This window comes from Brachyistius frenatus, unplaced genomic scaffold, assembly GCF_029030835.1.
Source record: "Brachyistius frenatus isolate BFR_SWC_R1_liver_20210118 unplaced genomic scaffold, ASM2903083v1 Contig_170, whole genome shotgun sequence".
In the NCBI taxonomy this organism is placed as follows: Eukaryota; Metazoa; Chordata; class Actinopteri; family Embiotocidae; genus Brachyistius; species Brachyistius frenatus.
In genome coordinates, this window is record NW_027210769.1 from 434,600 (window position 1) to 452,500 (window position 17,901).

Genomic DNA, 17,901 nt, shown 5'->3' on the forward strand with positions numbered 1-17,901 from the left:
GACCATGAAGTCTGCGCCTCCATCGTCTTTACCTTTCCTAGTAGGTGTTCATTTGAGAAGGTGGTCAGGTGACGCTCCTTCAACCAATCGACTTGGAGCACCATAATGAATGTTGCTCACTTAAAGTCTATATATAGATAGATAGATAGATAGATAGATAGATAGATAGATAGATAGATAGATAGATAGATAGATAGATAGATAGATAGATAGATAGATAGATAGATAGATAGATAGATAGATAGATATCAGTCCACAGAGTATTTTCCCAAAAGTCTTGAGGATCATCAAGATGTTTTCTGGCAAAAATGAGACGAGCCTTAATGTTGTTTTTGCTCAGCGGTGGTTTTGGTCTGGGAACTCTGCCATGCAGCCAAGCAAACACTTTTTCACACCACTGTATATACACGATACTACGTCCCGCCCACCGATAGCTGTAACCTGACTGCACCACAGGCCTGTCAATCAAACAGACACGCCCCCAAAAACAGGTCTTCTTGAATCTTCTTTTCTAATGAATGAGGGATTATTTTCAGATGGACCTCCAGAAAACTAATAAGAAGGAGTGACTTTAGCTAACAACACCGAGATAACTGATGGACACATTTTATTCACTTTGGATTTGATGAGAGAAGTTGAATGGGAGTCTATGGAGCCGGAGGCTTTTTGGAGCCGACCTCTAGTGGCACTCGCTGGTATTGCAGCTGAAGACACTTCTGGATCAGAACCATTTTACAGACCTGAAGCTACGAACTCTTTTATATCCAGTCTGTGGAGACTTTACAAAGAAATAACAAACAATAAACAAAACCACACTATGGAGGAGAGAAGGTATGAAGTTAATGAGGTGAACAGAATAACTAAGATGATTTAGTCATCTGAGCCGGCTGTAAAGATTTATCCAAAATCAAAAGTATGATATATGATTTTTACATCAAATATTGTGCATTCCTGTAAAATATTTACCATTAAATGAATCTTTCCAGGTTTCATTTGAAGAATTTTTTTTTTTTTTAATCTGCAAATCCACAAGATTTAGTGTTTTTCCTGTTGCTCTTTTCTTCTCTGCAGAATTCTTTAAGGCCAAGAAATGCATGACCAGATCCAGCGCCAACATTTTTAATTCCATTTCCAACACTCACGTCGATATTTGTACCTCTGATCTGTGCAACTGGTGATCTCCCATTTGTATCATCGCCAGCATGAGTGAACTCACTTTGTACCACTGATGAATTCATGTTTCATTTCGATAAAACTCAGATGGTAATTGTGTGTTTCAGTTTGAATCTTCTTCTCTGAGGGAGTGACTGTGGGCTGAAGGTGACATTCATTTACAAACTGCAGGTGAAACAATAAAAACTGATTTTGGTTGATTGACCAACCAAAAAAGATAAACCAGAGTATAGTCAAATTTCTTACCTAGGGGGCGGAGCCATCTTCAAAACTTCAGCGATGATGTCACCATCAGATTATTCAACATCAGTAAACTTTCCATATAATAATATTAATATTTTACCTGCGTGTCCATGATTGCTTTAAGGCGCTAAACATCACGCACAGCTGGAACCAATCAGGGAAGACGAGGGGACAGGAAGTGAAGACGACAGGAACAAAGACAAGGAGAGTTACCAAAATAAAACAGGAAATGAACAGACAACTAAACAATGACAACAGACTGAAGATGAAACCAAAACTCAACCATGAGGATTTATGAATGAATCTTGTGTAAATATTAACTTAAATGTGTCTGACATTGACATTCAAATGAAATGAGGAGTTTTTATTCACCATTTGTTTATTGTTTCCACACATAGATATTACAGTACATCATCATTATATCATACATGTAGAGACTAAGAGCCCGGACATATCAAAAGTAAAGGATGAAAAACAAAACAAAAAGGTAAGAAAATAAAAATCACTGAGTATCAATAAATCTGCCTGGAAACCAAAATCATTTCTCCCGTGGAGAAATATTGTTCACTGTCACCATGACAACAGTTACAGTACAAAAATCCATAGATCTGAAGGGCTGTAATCGATCAGCAGAGTTGAGAAGAAACACTGAAGTTGTGCTTGAATTTTTAGTTTGAATAACTCAAAATGAATCAGATTGTAATGTGAATTAAAAACCGCTGATTCCAGCTGTAGAGAATTATGAATTATGAATGGTTGACCTTGTATGTGTAGAAATTATGAAAAAAGTGAACTTAAAATGACAAAGAAGTTTTCTTAGAGGAACTTCACACTTTATTCCTCGCTGAAATGACATTCTTTTCTCCAGAACTTTGATTTTATCTTCAGCAGTTATGAATTTAATACTTATTAAAGTTCAATTCTCAAGTCTGTGATGGTTCATTACAGATTACACATCGATCTATGGCAGAACGGGCACTTCGATGGCTAATCACATGATCACTGGGGGAGGGAGGGGGGGAACGATTAAGGCACGAGCATGCACACGCACACACACACACACACACACACACACACACACACTGCTGTTGTTAAAATTAAATTAAAATAAAAAAGTTAGCATCTCTTTATTGTAAAAAATAAACTCTTGGTTTCCTCTTATTTTTGTTGTTTTTTAAATGAGGTTTTGAATGGGTTTAAGAGAACTATAATAGAAGATGATTTGTTTCATAATGTCAAAAAAAGGACAACGTTCGTATCTCCAACGCTTATTTCCTTTTTCTTTTTACAAATTAAACTGCTTTCTTATTTTCGTCGTATTTTAAATGAGGTTTTGAATGGTTTGAAAAGAGCCGTCGACCGAAAATAAGGTCATCCTTTTTTATCATGTCAAAACAACAACAACAACAACTACAAAAGTCACAACAATCACACACACACACACACACACACAAACCTCCACTCACAGGGGCCCTGGTGTTTTATCTTTTCATTTTTTGCCGTCCAGATATTTCAAGCCCGACGGTTTGACACGTTTGTCTGTTCAAATGTGTCGGGTTCAGCCGAGTCAGCATTTACGCATCAAACACGCACCCACATGCTGTGGACAGCAACGGGCGTGTCAATCACCGCTCGGCATGACGGGGGTCACAACAGGGAAACGCTGGAGTCGGGGGTTTTTCCTTTTTTTATGCTTTTCAGCTTCAGTCAAACTAAAACTTGCGATGTTTGGACGTTGAGAGCTACGGCAACATTACAACACTGATCTTCACCCACGGACAGAAGCACAGCAGGAAGGACACGCAGCTGGTCGGGGTCAGAGGTCAACCACCGTCTGTCCACCGCCACGGCAGCCGCTGTAGTATTTATTATCAGCCGAGTTACACAGACGATGACGTCTGCAGAAATATTACAAGTGATGGAAGAAAAATGAAAGGAGCCGAGTGACATGTTGGAAAACGGAGCAGGAAAGTGTTGAGAGACGTTTCCACCTGCAGAGACGCTTCCCAAACAAACGTTTCACCAATTAACGCAGTTTTCTGCAGCAATAATTCTGCCTTTTTCTTTCTTTTTTTGGGGTCAGACCCATAAACTGGATATAAAAGAGTTCGTAGCTTCAGATCTGAAAAATGGTAAATGGTGAATAAAATGTGTCCATCAGTTATCTCGGTGTTGTTAGCTAAAGTCACTCCTTCTTCTTAGTTTTCTGGAGGTCCATCTGAAAATAATCCCTCATTCATTAGAGAAGAAGATTCAAGAAGACCTGTTTTTGGGGGCGTGTCTGTTTGATTGACAGGCCTGCGGTGCAGTCAGGTTACAGCTATCGGTGGGCGGGGCGTAGTATCGTCATGGTTTCCCTGCTCGACGTTCGCAAACTCAAACTCGTTCCATCCTGCTCGAGCGACCTGATTGGCTGCTGTCTAATTAATGTCCGGAGGGAAATAAAGCTAACAAACTATTTCACAACATGGATGTGAATGTTTGGGTTTCTGGAGGATGTGAAGTCATTTCAAGCAGAAAGGCTGAAGAACAACCAACCGGTCGAAGTCTTCCTGTACCTGAATCATCTCCACAGTCCTTCTGCTCCACGCCTGGAAATCAAACTACTCTGCATGAATATATGATAAACAAGCTGTGTCTTATCTGTAACTACTGCAGAGCGTGTTGGGGTACCGTTACCGTAGAAACACCCAGGAACCATCGCGCTACTTGGCCGAGCTCCTTTAGTGGCATCAATATAAAATATATGGCAAGTAGAGATCAAAATAAAAGTCACATGACAACAGAAATGAAACGGGGTCCTCTGTGCTGTATGTCAGCTTCCTCAGACGCCTTTTATTTGACAATCTCTTTCCATCGGTGGCCCCGCCCCCTTCCTCCAACGTAGCCAAGATGGCGACTGCTCGGACACTACTTTCACTCAGGATTTAAAGTCCTGTCGTTTCTACTTTGCAGAAATTAAAGCCGACCGAAACGAGACTTGAAGACTTTTACGATGGAAAAAACTAAATTTACAAAATATTTAAGTGAAAGCGAAAAATGCAAAAGTATCAAAACTGGAATTAAATAGTGAATAAAAACTGTGACATAATCCTGTTGTACTGATGGAATTAGTGTTATGATAATGGACATTATAGGAAATGGATCCAGCAGTACTTGGAGGAAGTGTTGAGTTTAAGGTGGAAATTTTCAAAATAAAGGCGTTGGGGTAACTAAAGGTCCTGGGAACTGACCAACTAACTAACACCGCTCTGATGATAAGAGTTTAAACAGCTACGATGTGGAGACGTGGAGGGAACGTCTGGATATCGCTATTAATAATCAAATATTAAAGTGTAATAAGGAGGGAGCTCAGTATATTAATCTGAAGCCTTTAATCACAGAACTGCAGCTTCCTGTCACCTCCCAGATTGTCCTCAACGTTAGGTACCGAGTTTAAACCTGAGTCGTTCATCTCTCCAGTTCAGATTCATCACAGAGGACGTTTGGGAACGTTCGGCAAAGCTGAAGGCCATTTTTTGTTTTGTTTTGTTTCTTTTTTGGCACGACATAGAAAAAACGGCACATCACAGATATACAGAGACGGAAAACAGGACGTCTACGTTCACCTGCTATCGAGAGGAAAGTCCGGCAGCCGGATACAAACACATGCAGCTGATGAAGGGAAGCGAGCGGCAGGACTGCAGGCCGTTACGTTGCAGCTCTTCGAAGCGGGCCAACCTGATCATCAGAATAAAAGCCCATTTTATTCAGCTTCAGTATTCAGTCAGAGGTTGTGTTTTCAAAATAAATAAACGTAAAGGACAACCCAAACACGTTTTGTTTAGTACGAGATTGTGTTTAAAGAGAAATGTATGAACTTAAGGAACAATCCAAACAACATCACAGCGATGTCGTCAGATGTGTTTCTGCTTGGGAAAGTGCTGATTCGGGAGGTCAGGGGTCACGGCGCTACGCTCACGGTACTTGGTCGATACTACTGGTGACAAAAGGCGAAAACGGAAAAGCCGGCTGCAGTCCCGAACACTTCGTACAACAACGAGACTGCGAACGGGCCGGTCAGATCGTAAAGACCGGCGACAATAAATAACATGCACTTGGTCCAAATGGTCTTTTTTCTTTTAAAAGGTGCAATAGTCAAGAATGAAGTTGTGTCTCGTAATACCACTTTCTACCTTAGGAGGCGACAGTGAGTCCGGGGAGCCCGGTCTCCGTCGGTGAAGCCGCGAGTTGGCAGCGAGCTTTTTCCGGAGTAAAAACCGAACGACGACGCGTCTTCACCGGCTCGGACAAACACAGGAGGCTGCCTGAAACCGGCCGCTCGCTGAACGAGCTGCTCACGAACATCTGTCTACGTCTGGAATGAGAAACAAGCAGCACACCGAGGAGATCGACGCTGTCGGTGGAACAGAGCAGTCAAACGGAAGTTGAACGCGCGACCGGGAAAAACGTCGTGGAGTTGGTGACGGTCCAGGATTCGTCCCGACGAACCAGCCAGAACACGGCTAACATTATACAGTCAGAAGCTATCGCTACATAGCCACCGTTAGCATCAACAGCTGTTTAGCTCCCAGGGAGGAACGCGTGGACGCTGCAGCGACTCACGATGACTTGTTGAGGCGCTATTATGGCCCAGGACGGGCTGGGGCTGGCTGGCTAACGTCAATAATAGATAGATTCCTGTTTCAGTTTATTTCTGAATGTTTTAAACTAAAAACTGAACATATTGCACCTTTTAAGAGTATTTTAAGGGCAAAAGCAGATAAAACTGGCTCGTCCCTTACGAAGCTCCTGATTGGTCCGGAGCTCAAAGCTAACTGCTGCGGGGGGGGTGGGAGGGTGTCAGTGGCGTTTAGACCTCAGGGTAAGAGGGAGGGGGGAGGGGGAGAGGGGAGGAGGGAGGGGAGGGGAGGAGGGGAGGGGAGGGGGGTTAAGGGGTCGTCGGTGATTAGGTGAAGACCAGGTGCTGCTGGTCGAGCAGGGTTCTGGTGAAGTTGTTGATTGGCCCGATGGCGCTGAGTGACATGGCGTTGTCCCGCCCCCAGAGCAGGTTGGGGCCGAACACCACCGCCAGGTTGCTGTTGGTCATCTTATTCACCTCGCTGTTAGCGGACACCTGAACACGCAGACAGGAAGCTGTCAGAGGACAGATTACAGGACAGGAAGCTGATGAGCGGTCCGCCGGTCATACCTGCGCCAGGAACGTGATGAGGTATCGCAGAGACGCGTAGTTTTCCTCCGGCAGCGACTCCACAAGCGTCTTCATCACCGTCACCTGGCTGTCGCTGGACACAGCTGGAGCACACAAACACAAACACTCACTCAGCATCCAGATGTTGGACAAATATCCTTAGTTACGTCCTCGGATATCTTTGTTCATCAGATATCTTTGTTCACCAGACATCTTTGTTCATCAGATATCTTTGTTCATCAGATATCTTTGTTCCTCAGATATCTTTGTTCATCAGATTATCTTTGTTCATCAGATATCTTAGTTCATCAGATATCTTTGTTCCTCAGATATATTAGTTCATCAGATATCTTTGTTCATCAGATATCTTTGTTCCAACCAGACTGAGCTAGCTGAGCAGTTTAGTGTTTCTATGTTCTGTATTTATTCAGTTGGAGACTAGAAATCCTCTCTGTTGCTAGGGTGGTTGCTAAGGGTCCGACTACTTCCTGGAACTAGGAAACATCATGTACGTTACATAAGAGCCTACTGATAGTTTTCCAGTTTGTCTGTTGTGCCCCATGTGTTGCTATGGAAACGGAGATCACACTAACAAAAATATATATTGTTATTTTTATTGTATTTTGAGAGTGAATATGAAAACATTTCGATTACATGTTTTATTTAGTTATATTGTAATATTACACTGGAGGCTGTTTTAACACCAACCAGAACGTAAACACACCAATATTTCAGGACAAGACTTCCTCTGAGATCACAGAGGACCTTTCTTACAGATTTTCTTTTGTTTGGAACCATTTTTTCAGTATTTTTTACAATATTTCCTCTCAATGGAGTGGTGGTACTTCATATTAACCCCCCCACCCCGCTGTGACATGTAAACACGTCGGCTATCAGAAGACTAGACGCCCATTATTACTTAAAAATAGAATATTAAAAGCAACATTTTTTGTCAAACTTGTTGACATGTGACATGTTGACATATTTCTATGAAATCTAATCATATAAATAAGTGTGTGAACCTACAGGCGAAGTTGACGATGTCGTTGTAGAGCTGGTAGGTCAGCAGCGGTTCAGGAAGTTCCCTCAGGAACGTCTTCAGGATCACCGCCGCCAAGTGGACGTCTTCAATCTCTCTGAAGTTCACTGATGCACCTAAAAAATAAAAACACCAAAACACGGTCAGGAAGGAAAGAAACTCCATCCAAAATACCAAAATACCAAAATAATAACCAAAAATGCATAAAGACGTGTAAAAGAGATCTGCTGCTGGTCGTACCCGAGTTGTACCGGAGCTGGACCTCCTTCACCAGAGTCACGTTGGCCGACCGTCTGAAGATCCCCTCGATCTCCAAACCTGACCCACACACACACACACACACACACACACACACACACACAGCAGAGAACACAACAAGGCATTATTACTGCCTCCACGTCCACATCGAAGGTGTTTTGTGTTTGGTCGGACGCGTGTGACGATGGAAAAACACGCGTGATGCGTGTTTTTCTGCTGACGCGGCATAAAAGAACAGTCGAGTGATGAACTACAGCGTTGTTGTGTTTGTGTTACCTTGTTCTGAAAGGAAGCTGATGGTGTCTCTCATCACCACAGGAACCGGATTAGCATCTGTATTCCTTTGTCTGAGCCTGACACACACATACACGTGCGCGCACACACGCACGCACACACACACACACACACACACACACACACACACACACACACACACACACACACACACACACAGGTTAGAAACACTGAACTCAGACCAAACGTTTACAGGAGGAGACCCTGAACTGTTGAGCAGCTGAAATCCTTTAAAAGGCAAGAATGGGACCACATTTCACTTTCAAAACTCCAGAAACTGGTCTCCTCAGTTCCCAAAATGTTGACAGAGTGTTGTAAAAACAAGAGGGAATGCAGCTCAGTGTTGAACATGATCCGGTCCCAACTTTTTAAGGACAAGTTGCTGGCATCAAATTCAAAATAAGCATATATTATTCATAAAAATGTTGTCTTTGGTCTATTTTTAATTAATTATGGGTTTACAATGATTTGCAAAACACCACATTCAGTTTTTATTCATATTTTACACAGCGTCCAAACTTTTTGGGAAACGGCGTTGTATAAACACAGATAATAAATAAATAAACAGACATCTGGGAAGGCTCCATGAATGCTGAGCAATAAATCCTGAAATCCTCCATCAGGCAACAATGGGACCACATTTCACTTTCAAAACTCTAGAAACTGGTCTCCTCAGTGCCTGAAGGTTTACAGAGTGTTGTTAAAAGAGGTGATGCAGCTCAGTGGTGAACATGATCCTGTCACCACTTTTTTGTAAAGGAGGTTGTAACATTTCCAGTGACGAACCAGTCTAACAGCGAATGGGTGACTTACAGAGCGAGTGGGACTCCGAACACCTGGTCGGGGAGGGGGGGGCTGCGGGGGGGGGACATGGGAGGCTGCGCGGCCGGTTTCAGAGATGCTCTCAGTTTGTTGTCATACCTGACGGAGACAAAGGTACATCATTAGCTGCGGTGGGCTTTTAAAAAGAACAAAGTCATCGTGTTTCGTTTGAGAGGATTTCTCGGTGGAAACCACAGCAGCGAATGTAAAAGCGCTTGTGCGGCTGTTTTCTTACTCTTTGACGCGGGCAGGAATCAGCAGCTGCTCACACTTCACCACGTCCTCCAGCTCACTCAGGTAGCTCACGTAGTTGATCTTCCTGCCAAACTTAAAACTAAAAGAGAGACAACAACAAAAAAATGGGCTTCAAATGAGTCAACTCCAGTTAGTGTCGAACAAAACGGGAACATTTATAGGTCACAAGATTTCTAAATGCTGGTTTGAAACAACCAAAAAAGTTGAATTTAATTCATGATCTTGATTAAACAGGTCCTGATGGGATTCATGATGTCACCAGTTTTAGACAGTTTTCACCAAATCATCAAGTTTTTGTTAAAATAAAAAACTATTTCTATTTCTCCCCCCCCCCCCCAAAAAAAATAGTTTATTTATCTTTCAGTGATGAAAGTGGGTGTCATGTTGCTGCTTGTATTAAAATGTCCAAGCAGAGGATTTAAAAGGAGCTTAAAACTCAGCAGGGATTCATGAAGCAACACATTTAATATCGTTTGCACCTGCAGTTCCCTACATCGTCCACTAGATGTCACCGGAGCCGCGTCCTGATCATTTCTTCACTTAAAGCGCTGCATCTGGTAAAAGTCAGAGGTCTCCACCCTGCACTGCTGCATGCTGGGAACTCTGACCAAATGAACTGTGTGCTCTTAGGGAAACGTGCCACAGTGGAGCCCCATGAACGCTGCATCTGACCACCGTGTTAATGCGATCCGTCCCTCCAGGAGATCGCAGTAAATCGCATTTTTCTTTCTCGACTTTGCAATTTTTTTTCGCATTCCTGCAATTTTACGCAAAAAAAATAATATTTCATTGCAATTTTTTTGAAAATTCACCGCAAAATCAAACTTTTTTGATGAAAACAATCAGAAACAAACGATGCACTGTGAACACGAAGTGGCCCGGGCTTGCATTTTTTCTAGATTATCCAGAATATCTTTCTACCTTCAATAGAAACATTTTGGAAACAACAACAAATAAAACTTCCTGCTGATTAAATACCTGCGACATAAAAATCGACATCGAGTTCTCTTTAAAATGAACTCACGATGTAACCGGTCCGTTTAAAGAGGAACACATGTAGAAACACCCCAACAGAGACATAACAACCACTTCATGTCCTAAATACCAAACCGAGGAAGTTTCACAACAGTCGGCTCATAAACCGAGTTACAGGATTAAAAGTTTGAAGGAAACTCCCATAAATGATCTTTAGCGCTACGTTGACTAAACTTGAGATTAAAACCTATTGAGAAAGCTTAAATTACAGGTTTGACTTTAATCCCAGAACGTCTACGAGCTGGAGACTATAATTCATAAATGAAACACTTCTTCATCAGAAGTCATGCAAACCAAGAAATGTAATAATAAAACTACAGACTGGATATAAAACTACAGACTGGATATAAAACTACAGACTGGATATAAAACTACAGACTGGATATAAAACTACAGACTGGATATAAAACTACAGACTGGATATAAAACTACAGACTGGAATAAACTACAGACTGGATATAAAACTACAGACTGGATATAAAACTACAGACTGGAATAAACTACAGACTGGATATAAAACTACAGACTGGATATAAAACTACAGACTGGATATAAAACTACAGACTGGATATAAAACTACAGACTGGATATAAAACTACAGACTGGATATAAAACCACCACAGACTGGATATAAAACTACAGACTGGATATAAAACCACAGACTGGATATAAAACTACAGACTGGATATAAAACCACAGACTGGATATAAAACTACAGACTGGATATAAAACTACAGACTGGATATAAAACCACAGACTGGATATAAAACTACAGACTGGATATAAAACTACAGACTGGATATAAAACAACTACAGACTGGATATAAAACTACAGACTGGATATAAAACTACAGACTGGATATAAAACTACAGACTGGATATAAAACTACAGACTGGATATAAAACCACAGACTGGATATAAAACCACAGACTGGATATAAAACTACAGACTGGATATAAAACCACAGACTGGATATTAAACCACAGACTGGATATAAAACTACAGACTGGATATAAAACTACAGACTGGATATAAAACTACAGACTGGATATAAAACCACAGACTGGATATAAAACCACAGACTGGATATAAAACTACAGACTGGATATAAAACTACAGACTGGATATAAAACTACAGACTGGATATAAAACTACAGACTGGATATTAAACCACAGACTGGATATAACAACTGGATATAAAACTACAGACTGGATATAAAACCACAGACTGGATATAAAACTACAGACTGGATATAAAACTACAGACTGGATATAAACTACAGACTGGATATAAAACCACAGACTGGATATAAAACCACAGACTGTATATAAAACTACAGACTGGATATAAAACCACAGACTGGATATAAAACCACAGACTGGATATAAAACTACAGACTGGATATAAAACTACAGACTGGATATAAAACCACAGACTGGATATAAAACTACAGACTGGATATAAAACCACAGACTGGATATGGATAAACCACAGACTGGATATTAAACCACAGACTGGATATAAAACTACAGACTGGATATAAAACTGGATATAAAACTACAGACTGGATATAAAACCACAGACTGGATATAAAACTACAGACTGGATATAAAAACCACAGACTGGATATAAAACTACAGACTGGATATAAAACCACAGACTGGATATAAAACTACAGACTGGATATAAAACTACAGACTGGATATTAAACCACAGACTGGATATAAAACCACAGACTGGATATAAAACTACAGACTGGATATAAAACCACAGACTGGATATAAAACCACAGACTGGATATAAAACTACAGACTGGATATAAAACTACAGACTGGATATTAAACCACAGACTGGATATAAAACCACAGACTGGATATAAAACCACAGACTGGATATAAAACCACAGACTGGATATAAAACTACAGACTGGATATAAAACTACAGACTGGATATAAAACCACAGACTGGATATAAAACTACAGACTGGATATAAAACTACAGACTGGATATAAAACTACAGACTGGATATAAAACTGTGGTGGTCCAGCTGGTGCTGAGGCGGCATCCTGCAGGCGTTGAACACGATCACCTTCCTGCCGAAGTTATCGTCACCTACAGACATCATATGTTTACATTAAAACAAAGACTTTCAATTGTGAACATTGTTCAGAAGAAAAAATGCTGGTAAAGGATAAAAGTGGGACGATAAAGGTTTGTGATTTTGGAGAACCGACCTGCCACTTCAATGATCTGATGCCTGGCGATGTCGTAGAATGGATGGTCCCAGGGCAGATGTGGAGAGCTGGCGTCGAAGCACTGCGAAACATCTGTCTCTGAAACACAGGCACAAAGTATACATCAATGTACAAGCAGACAATAAAAACACTGCATATAATACACACTGCATTAAAAACACACTATTCTGGAGTGGAAATCACTGCATGGGCTCAGGAACACTTGTGAAAACCATCGTCTGTGAACACAGTTCATCGCTGCGTCCACAAATGATGTTAAAACTCTCCAAAGAAGAAACCAGATAGAAACATGATCCAGAAACACCGCCGCCTTCTCTGGACCGAGATCATTGAAGATGGACTGAGGTGAAGTGGACAACTGTCCTGAGGTCTGATGGATCACAATCTGAGATTCTGTTTGGAAATCATGGACGCTGCATCCTCCAGGTTAAAGAGGAGAGGGACCATCCAGCTTGTTATCAGCTCAGTTCTAAAGCCAACATCTGTGATGGTACAGGATGCATTAGTGCACATGGCATGGGTAGCTTGAACATCTGGAAGGAAGCATTAATGCTGAATGATATATTCAGGTTCTGGAGCAACATATGCTGCCATCCAGACAACGTCTCTTTCAGGGAAGGTCTTGTTTATTTCAGCAGAACAACGTCCAACCACATTCTGCACGTACTCCAACAGCATGGTTCTCTAGTAGAAGAGTCTGCTGATAAACTGGCCTCCTGCAGTCCAGACCTGTCAATCATTGAAAACATCTGGAGCATCAGGACATGAACAATACAACAAAGGAGACCCTGAACTGTTGAGCAGCTGAAATCCTCTATCAGGCAAGAATGGGACCACATTTCACTTTCAAAACTCCAGAAACTTGAAGGTTCACAGAGAGAAGTTTTTGAGGACAACTTTTGCATTGCCTCACAATACTTTTCTACTTCCTTTCCTGCTGATGTGTGTTTACACTCGGCTGCTCCGGTCCTCGTGAACAGGAGTGAGTTGTAAGACTTCCGGCTAAAGGAAACACTCTGCAGATAAAACAGGAAGGAGACATGACGCAACACTTTGTGGTGCATTTAGTGCTCATTGACTTTAACAGGCCGACCTGGGCCAGTGGTGTGCTGTGATGGGCGAGGCTGCGGCTGCATGGTCCATGTTTGGCCTTTGGATGCTGCTGCGGTTCAGCCGGTTGTGTTTTGGATATTTCTGGATGTTTACCCCCCCTCCCCCCGCCGCCCCCTCACCTGACTTGCTGAGCGTCGGCTCATCAGCGGGCCACTGCTGGTCCTCGATGGTAGCCAGCTTCAGCTGTCCTAACTGTGCGGTCGCAGGGTCGTCGCCCAGATCGACCAGCAGCTCCGAAGACATCACACACCCTCGCACACACACACACACACACACACTGCAGGGGGATGTCTTAGGTACACACTCTCTCACACACACACACACACAAAAATGCAGCCTGCAAGAGACAGAAACACAACAGGTCAGCGAACATCCTCCGGTTCTCACGTCACGATAAAAGACAAGATAATCAACGGATTTAAATGTTTAATCACTCAAAGCAAAGATCATCTGAGGTCTGAACGTAAAGACGGAGGAGAGAGCTTCTTTTTCTTGTTAGCGCACGGTGTTAATATTGCAATTATGTATGAATAATCTGAATGCGATGAAGAGATGTTGGTCACGTGAACAGAAAGGAAAGCAAGCAAATCAGAAATGAGCATACGTGAGGAAGGAAGTCACATTATTATTATTACCAAGGTGAATGTGAAGTAAATGTATTATTATACAACCAGTAGCTCCGCCCCCAAACATCTGATTGGTCAACTGAACATTCGGAACAAATCATCATAACAATAAATATGACTCCACTTCCTCAATGGGCGTATAGAATAATAATTTAATTTCATATAATAAAATGTAGTTTCTACTTGTTATAGGTCTATTAAATGACCCATTTGGTGAAGTCGGGTCTCTTTTGGTCCTTTTTGGTCGCTCCGAGCACCCGTACCGTAACACCACGGATAGTCACGCACTTAACATCCTTAGTTACATCCTCAGATATCTTTGTTCATCAGATATCTTAGTTCATCAGATATCTTTGTTCATCAGATATCTTTGTTCCATCCAGACTGAGCCATCTGATCAGTTTAGTGTTTCTATGTTCTGTATTTATTCAGTTGGAGACTAGAAATCCTCTCTGTTGCTAGGGTGGTTGCTAAGGGTCCGACTACTTCCTGGAGTAGGAGACATCACGTACGTTACATAAAGAGTCCAATGATTGTTTTCCCAGTTGTTAGTTATACTCTGTGTCGCCATGGAAACGGCGATCGCACTAACAAAAAGTTTAATATCTAGAGTGAATTGCGCCACAGTATGATTACATTTAGATTACATGTTTTATTTAGTTGGGTTATTATGTTGTATAATCGCAGTATTAAACGAGGGTGATCCTTTAACATGATTATTAGCAGTGATGACGTTAAAGCACGACCCTCTTGTGTAATACTAATGAATTATAATGCCTAATGTTCACTCGTCATTGGTTCTTTGTAACATACTAAACCTGAAAAAGCACTTTTGAAATAAGCCCTTAAATCGTGACTTCTGTTGTGGGAAAACAAATTGGGAATCAGCCGACATCCACACTTCTGATTCACCGCAGCAGGAAAACTGACATAAACGTTGACAGGCATGTGTGAGGACGCCTGCTGTGTGGGGTCTTATAAGTGGATTTATAGAAATAACAACTTAAACTGGCATTTTGACTGACGTGAAAAAACTGAGTGACAGCCGTTGCAGCATCCTGTCAGCTGATCGAAGCAGAAACACCCGAGTCTGTACGACACCCGCCAGCGTTTATCCTCATTCATGTTTAACACGCTTCTATTACAGCTACTAAAACAATCTGAAATCTAAAACAGAGGTACAGCGAGTCGTTGCCATGGAGATGTTACACAGTCTCCCCTAGTTGCTATGGTGTAACGCATCGACCGTAAAGTGGTCGTAGCCCTTGGGTCTGTAAAATGGTTCTGATACAGAATTCAGCTGCAATACCAGCGAGTGCCACTAGAGGTCGGCTCCAAAAAGCCTCCGGCTCCATAGACTCCCATTCAACTTCTCTCATCAAATCCAAAGTGAATAAAATGTGTCCATCAGTTATCTCGGTGTTGTTAGCTAAAGTCACTCCTTCTTCTTAGTTTTCTGGAGGTCCATCTGAAAATAATCCCTCATTCATTAGAAAAGAAGATTCAAGAACACCTGTTTTTGGGGGCGTGTCTGTTTGATTGACAGGCCTGGGGTGCAGTCAGGTTACAGCTATCGGTGGGCGGGACGTAGTATCGTCAGGTTTCCAATCAGATCGAGTCCACGGACAGAAGATGAAATAAACTGTCCCCAGCGTAGCTGTGCGTACGTCGTTACCACGGCAACCCACGCAGATAAGTCAGCGATGTCTGGATGCACCAAATCCGGACAGTCTGTCCCGAACAGATCTGATTTGTGGACAACGGTGTGAACTCTCCAGATGTGCGTTGCAACATCAGCAATGACGACTCCGACTGAAATGTGGATATTTTGTGTTTCCTGTTGGTCGTTGTTTGTCTGACAGCAGAATCAGACAACACGTGAATAAAGGGTCGTATTCGTGTCCAGCTTTTCCTCCGATGTGATGACCGTCGTTATTTATTCAAACATTCACACGGCGCCTCCGGCTGCTTCAATTAACCACAACATCTCTTCCTCTGCTCACATATTAACTCTCCAGCTACACTCTTCCTCTTTCATCTCACACACACACACACACACACACACACACACACACACACACACACACACACACACACACACACACACACACACACACACACACACACACACTGTTCTCTCCCTGTGTGATGTTATGCCAGCTGACAGCATGTTGCTTTAAATAAATATCACTACTAACCAACACAGTCGGCCTAGTGCTGCTGACCACACACACACACACACACACACACACACACACACACACACACACACACACACACACACACACACACACACACACACACACACACACACACACACATACACACACACACACACACACACACACACACACACACACACACACACACACACACAGACATACACACACACAGACACACACACACAGACATACACACACACACACACACACACACACACACACACACACACACACACACACACACACACACACACACACACACACACACACACACACACACACACACACAGACACACACTTACCAAGATGCTGACAGGGTTCAGTACAGTTTTGGATGATGTGGACAGTAACAGGTTCCTCTTTTAGTATTATTTCTCTTTGTGCCACAACAGCAGGTCATCGGAGGTCACCGGAGGTCATCGGAGGTAAACGGAGGTCGCAGCACACGACCGAGGACGTACAGTACTCTATGTTCAAAACCTCAAACAGGTACCAACCAGCAGTGCATGTAAAAACACATTTTTAATCTTTCTAGTTCGGAGCGGTTTCAGAGCAGGAAGTGACCATATTTGGAAGACTTGATTGGAAACCTGACGATACTCCGTCCCGCCCACCGATAGCTGTAACCTGTGGGTCTGAACGGCGGTTCGCTTGTACGAAGGCGTCCAATCACCAGTAAGGATGCCATCACCATGACAACGCGAGTTCCATTTGAACGCAGCACCTGATTGACAGTCAGAATGTCACGATGGAAGATTCAACTGTCGTTTTTGAGCCTTTTGAAACATTTGAAGACACAAAACTGTCCATCAGTTCACCTCTGAGGGTCCCTGAAGAAAACTACGTCGTTCCACCGCCGGCTCGTCCTCGTTGATATCTGGAGGTCGAACGGAACCAAAATGGAGCAATCGCAGGGAAACGAGAAGCGATCGTCCACAAACAATGTCCAGCGCAGAGTTCCTCATTTTAAACTTTATTGCTTTGCTTTTGCTGCCGTGGGTAAGTACAAAACACCGAGTTGTAACATCCTATATTTGGGTCATTTTAAACATGTTTGTCTGCCTTTGCCAAAATTCATGTCATTTTGAGTAATTAGCTTAGCGGCAACTGTCATTTTGTAAAACTGGGCTATGTGTTGCCGAGGCAACGACCACCCGTTCCAGTTGATTGTGCTCGAAGGCCCATTTTGTGTCATCAAAGCAGACTTCGATAAGGAAGAAAAAGTTCAATGTACTGTGTGAATTTACGCTGAGTCATTACAGAAGAAGTGTTTCAGTGAAAACGGCATGAAGTCGAGTACTTTTGTTCCATCCTCACTCTCATTTTCAGCCATTGGTTGGTTTTCTAATATGTCGGTGGTATTTTCACACAGG

At 42.3% G+C, this 17,901-nt stretch overlaps 1 protein-coding gene across 1 annotated transcript in view; it reads right to left on the minus strand.

The window, feature by feature from the left end:
- Window positions 1-6,305: 6,305 nt before the first annotated feature.
- arhgap1 (Rho GTPase activating protein 1) overlaps window positions 6,306-17,901 on the minus strand; it is a 16,729-nt gene continuing 5,133 nt past the window's right edge. Inside the window, exons 2-11 of the mRNA XM_069717216.1 lie at window positions 13,800-14,017; window positions 12,547-12,645; window positions 12,331-12,424; window positions 9,256-9,384; window positions 9,012-9,119; window positions 8,181-8,257; window positions 7,887-7,964; window positions 7,634-7,762; window positions 6,608-6,711; window positions 6,306-6,532 (exon numbers count right to left, since the gene is read on the minus strand). Coding sequence (XP_069573317.1) covers window positions 6,365-6,532; window positions 6,608-6,711; window positions 7,634-7,762; window positions 7,887-7,964; window positions 8,181-8,257; window positions 9,012-9,119; window positions 9,256-9,384; window positions 12,331-12,424; window positions 12,547-12,645; window positions 13,800-13,923 — 1,110 coding nt within the window. The 5' untranslated portion in view covers window positions 13,924-14,017 and the 3' untranslated portion in view covers window positions 6,306-6,364. The remainder of the gene's footprint in view (window positions 6,533-6,607; window positions 6,712-7,633; window positions 7,763-7,886; window positions 7,965-8,180; window positions 8,258-9,011; window positions 9,120-9,255; window positions 9,385-12,330; window positions 12,425-12,546; window positions 12,646-13,799; window positions 14,018-17,901) is intronic.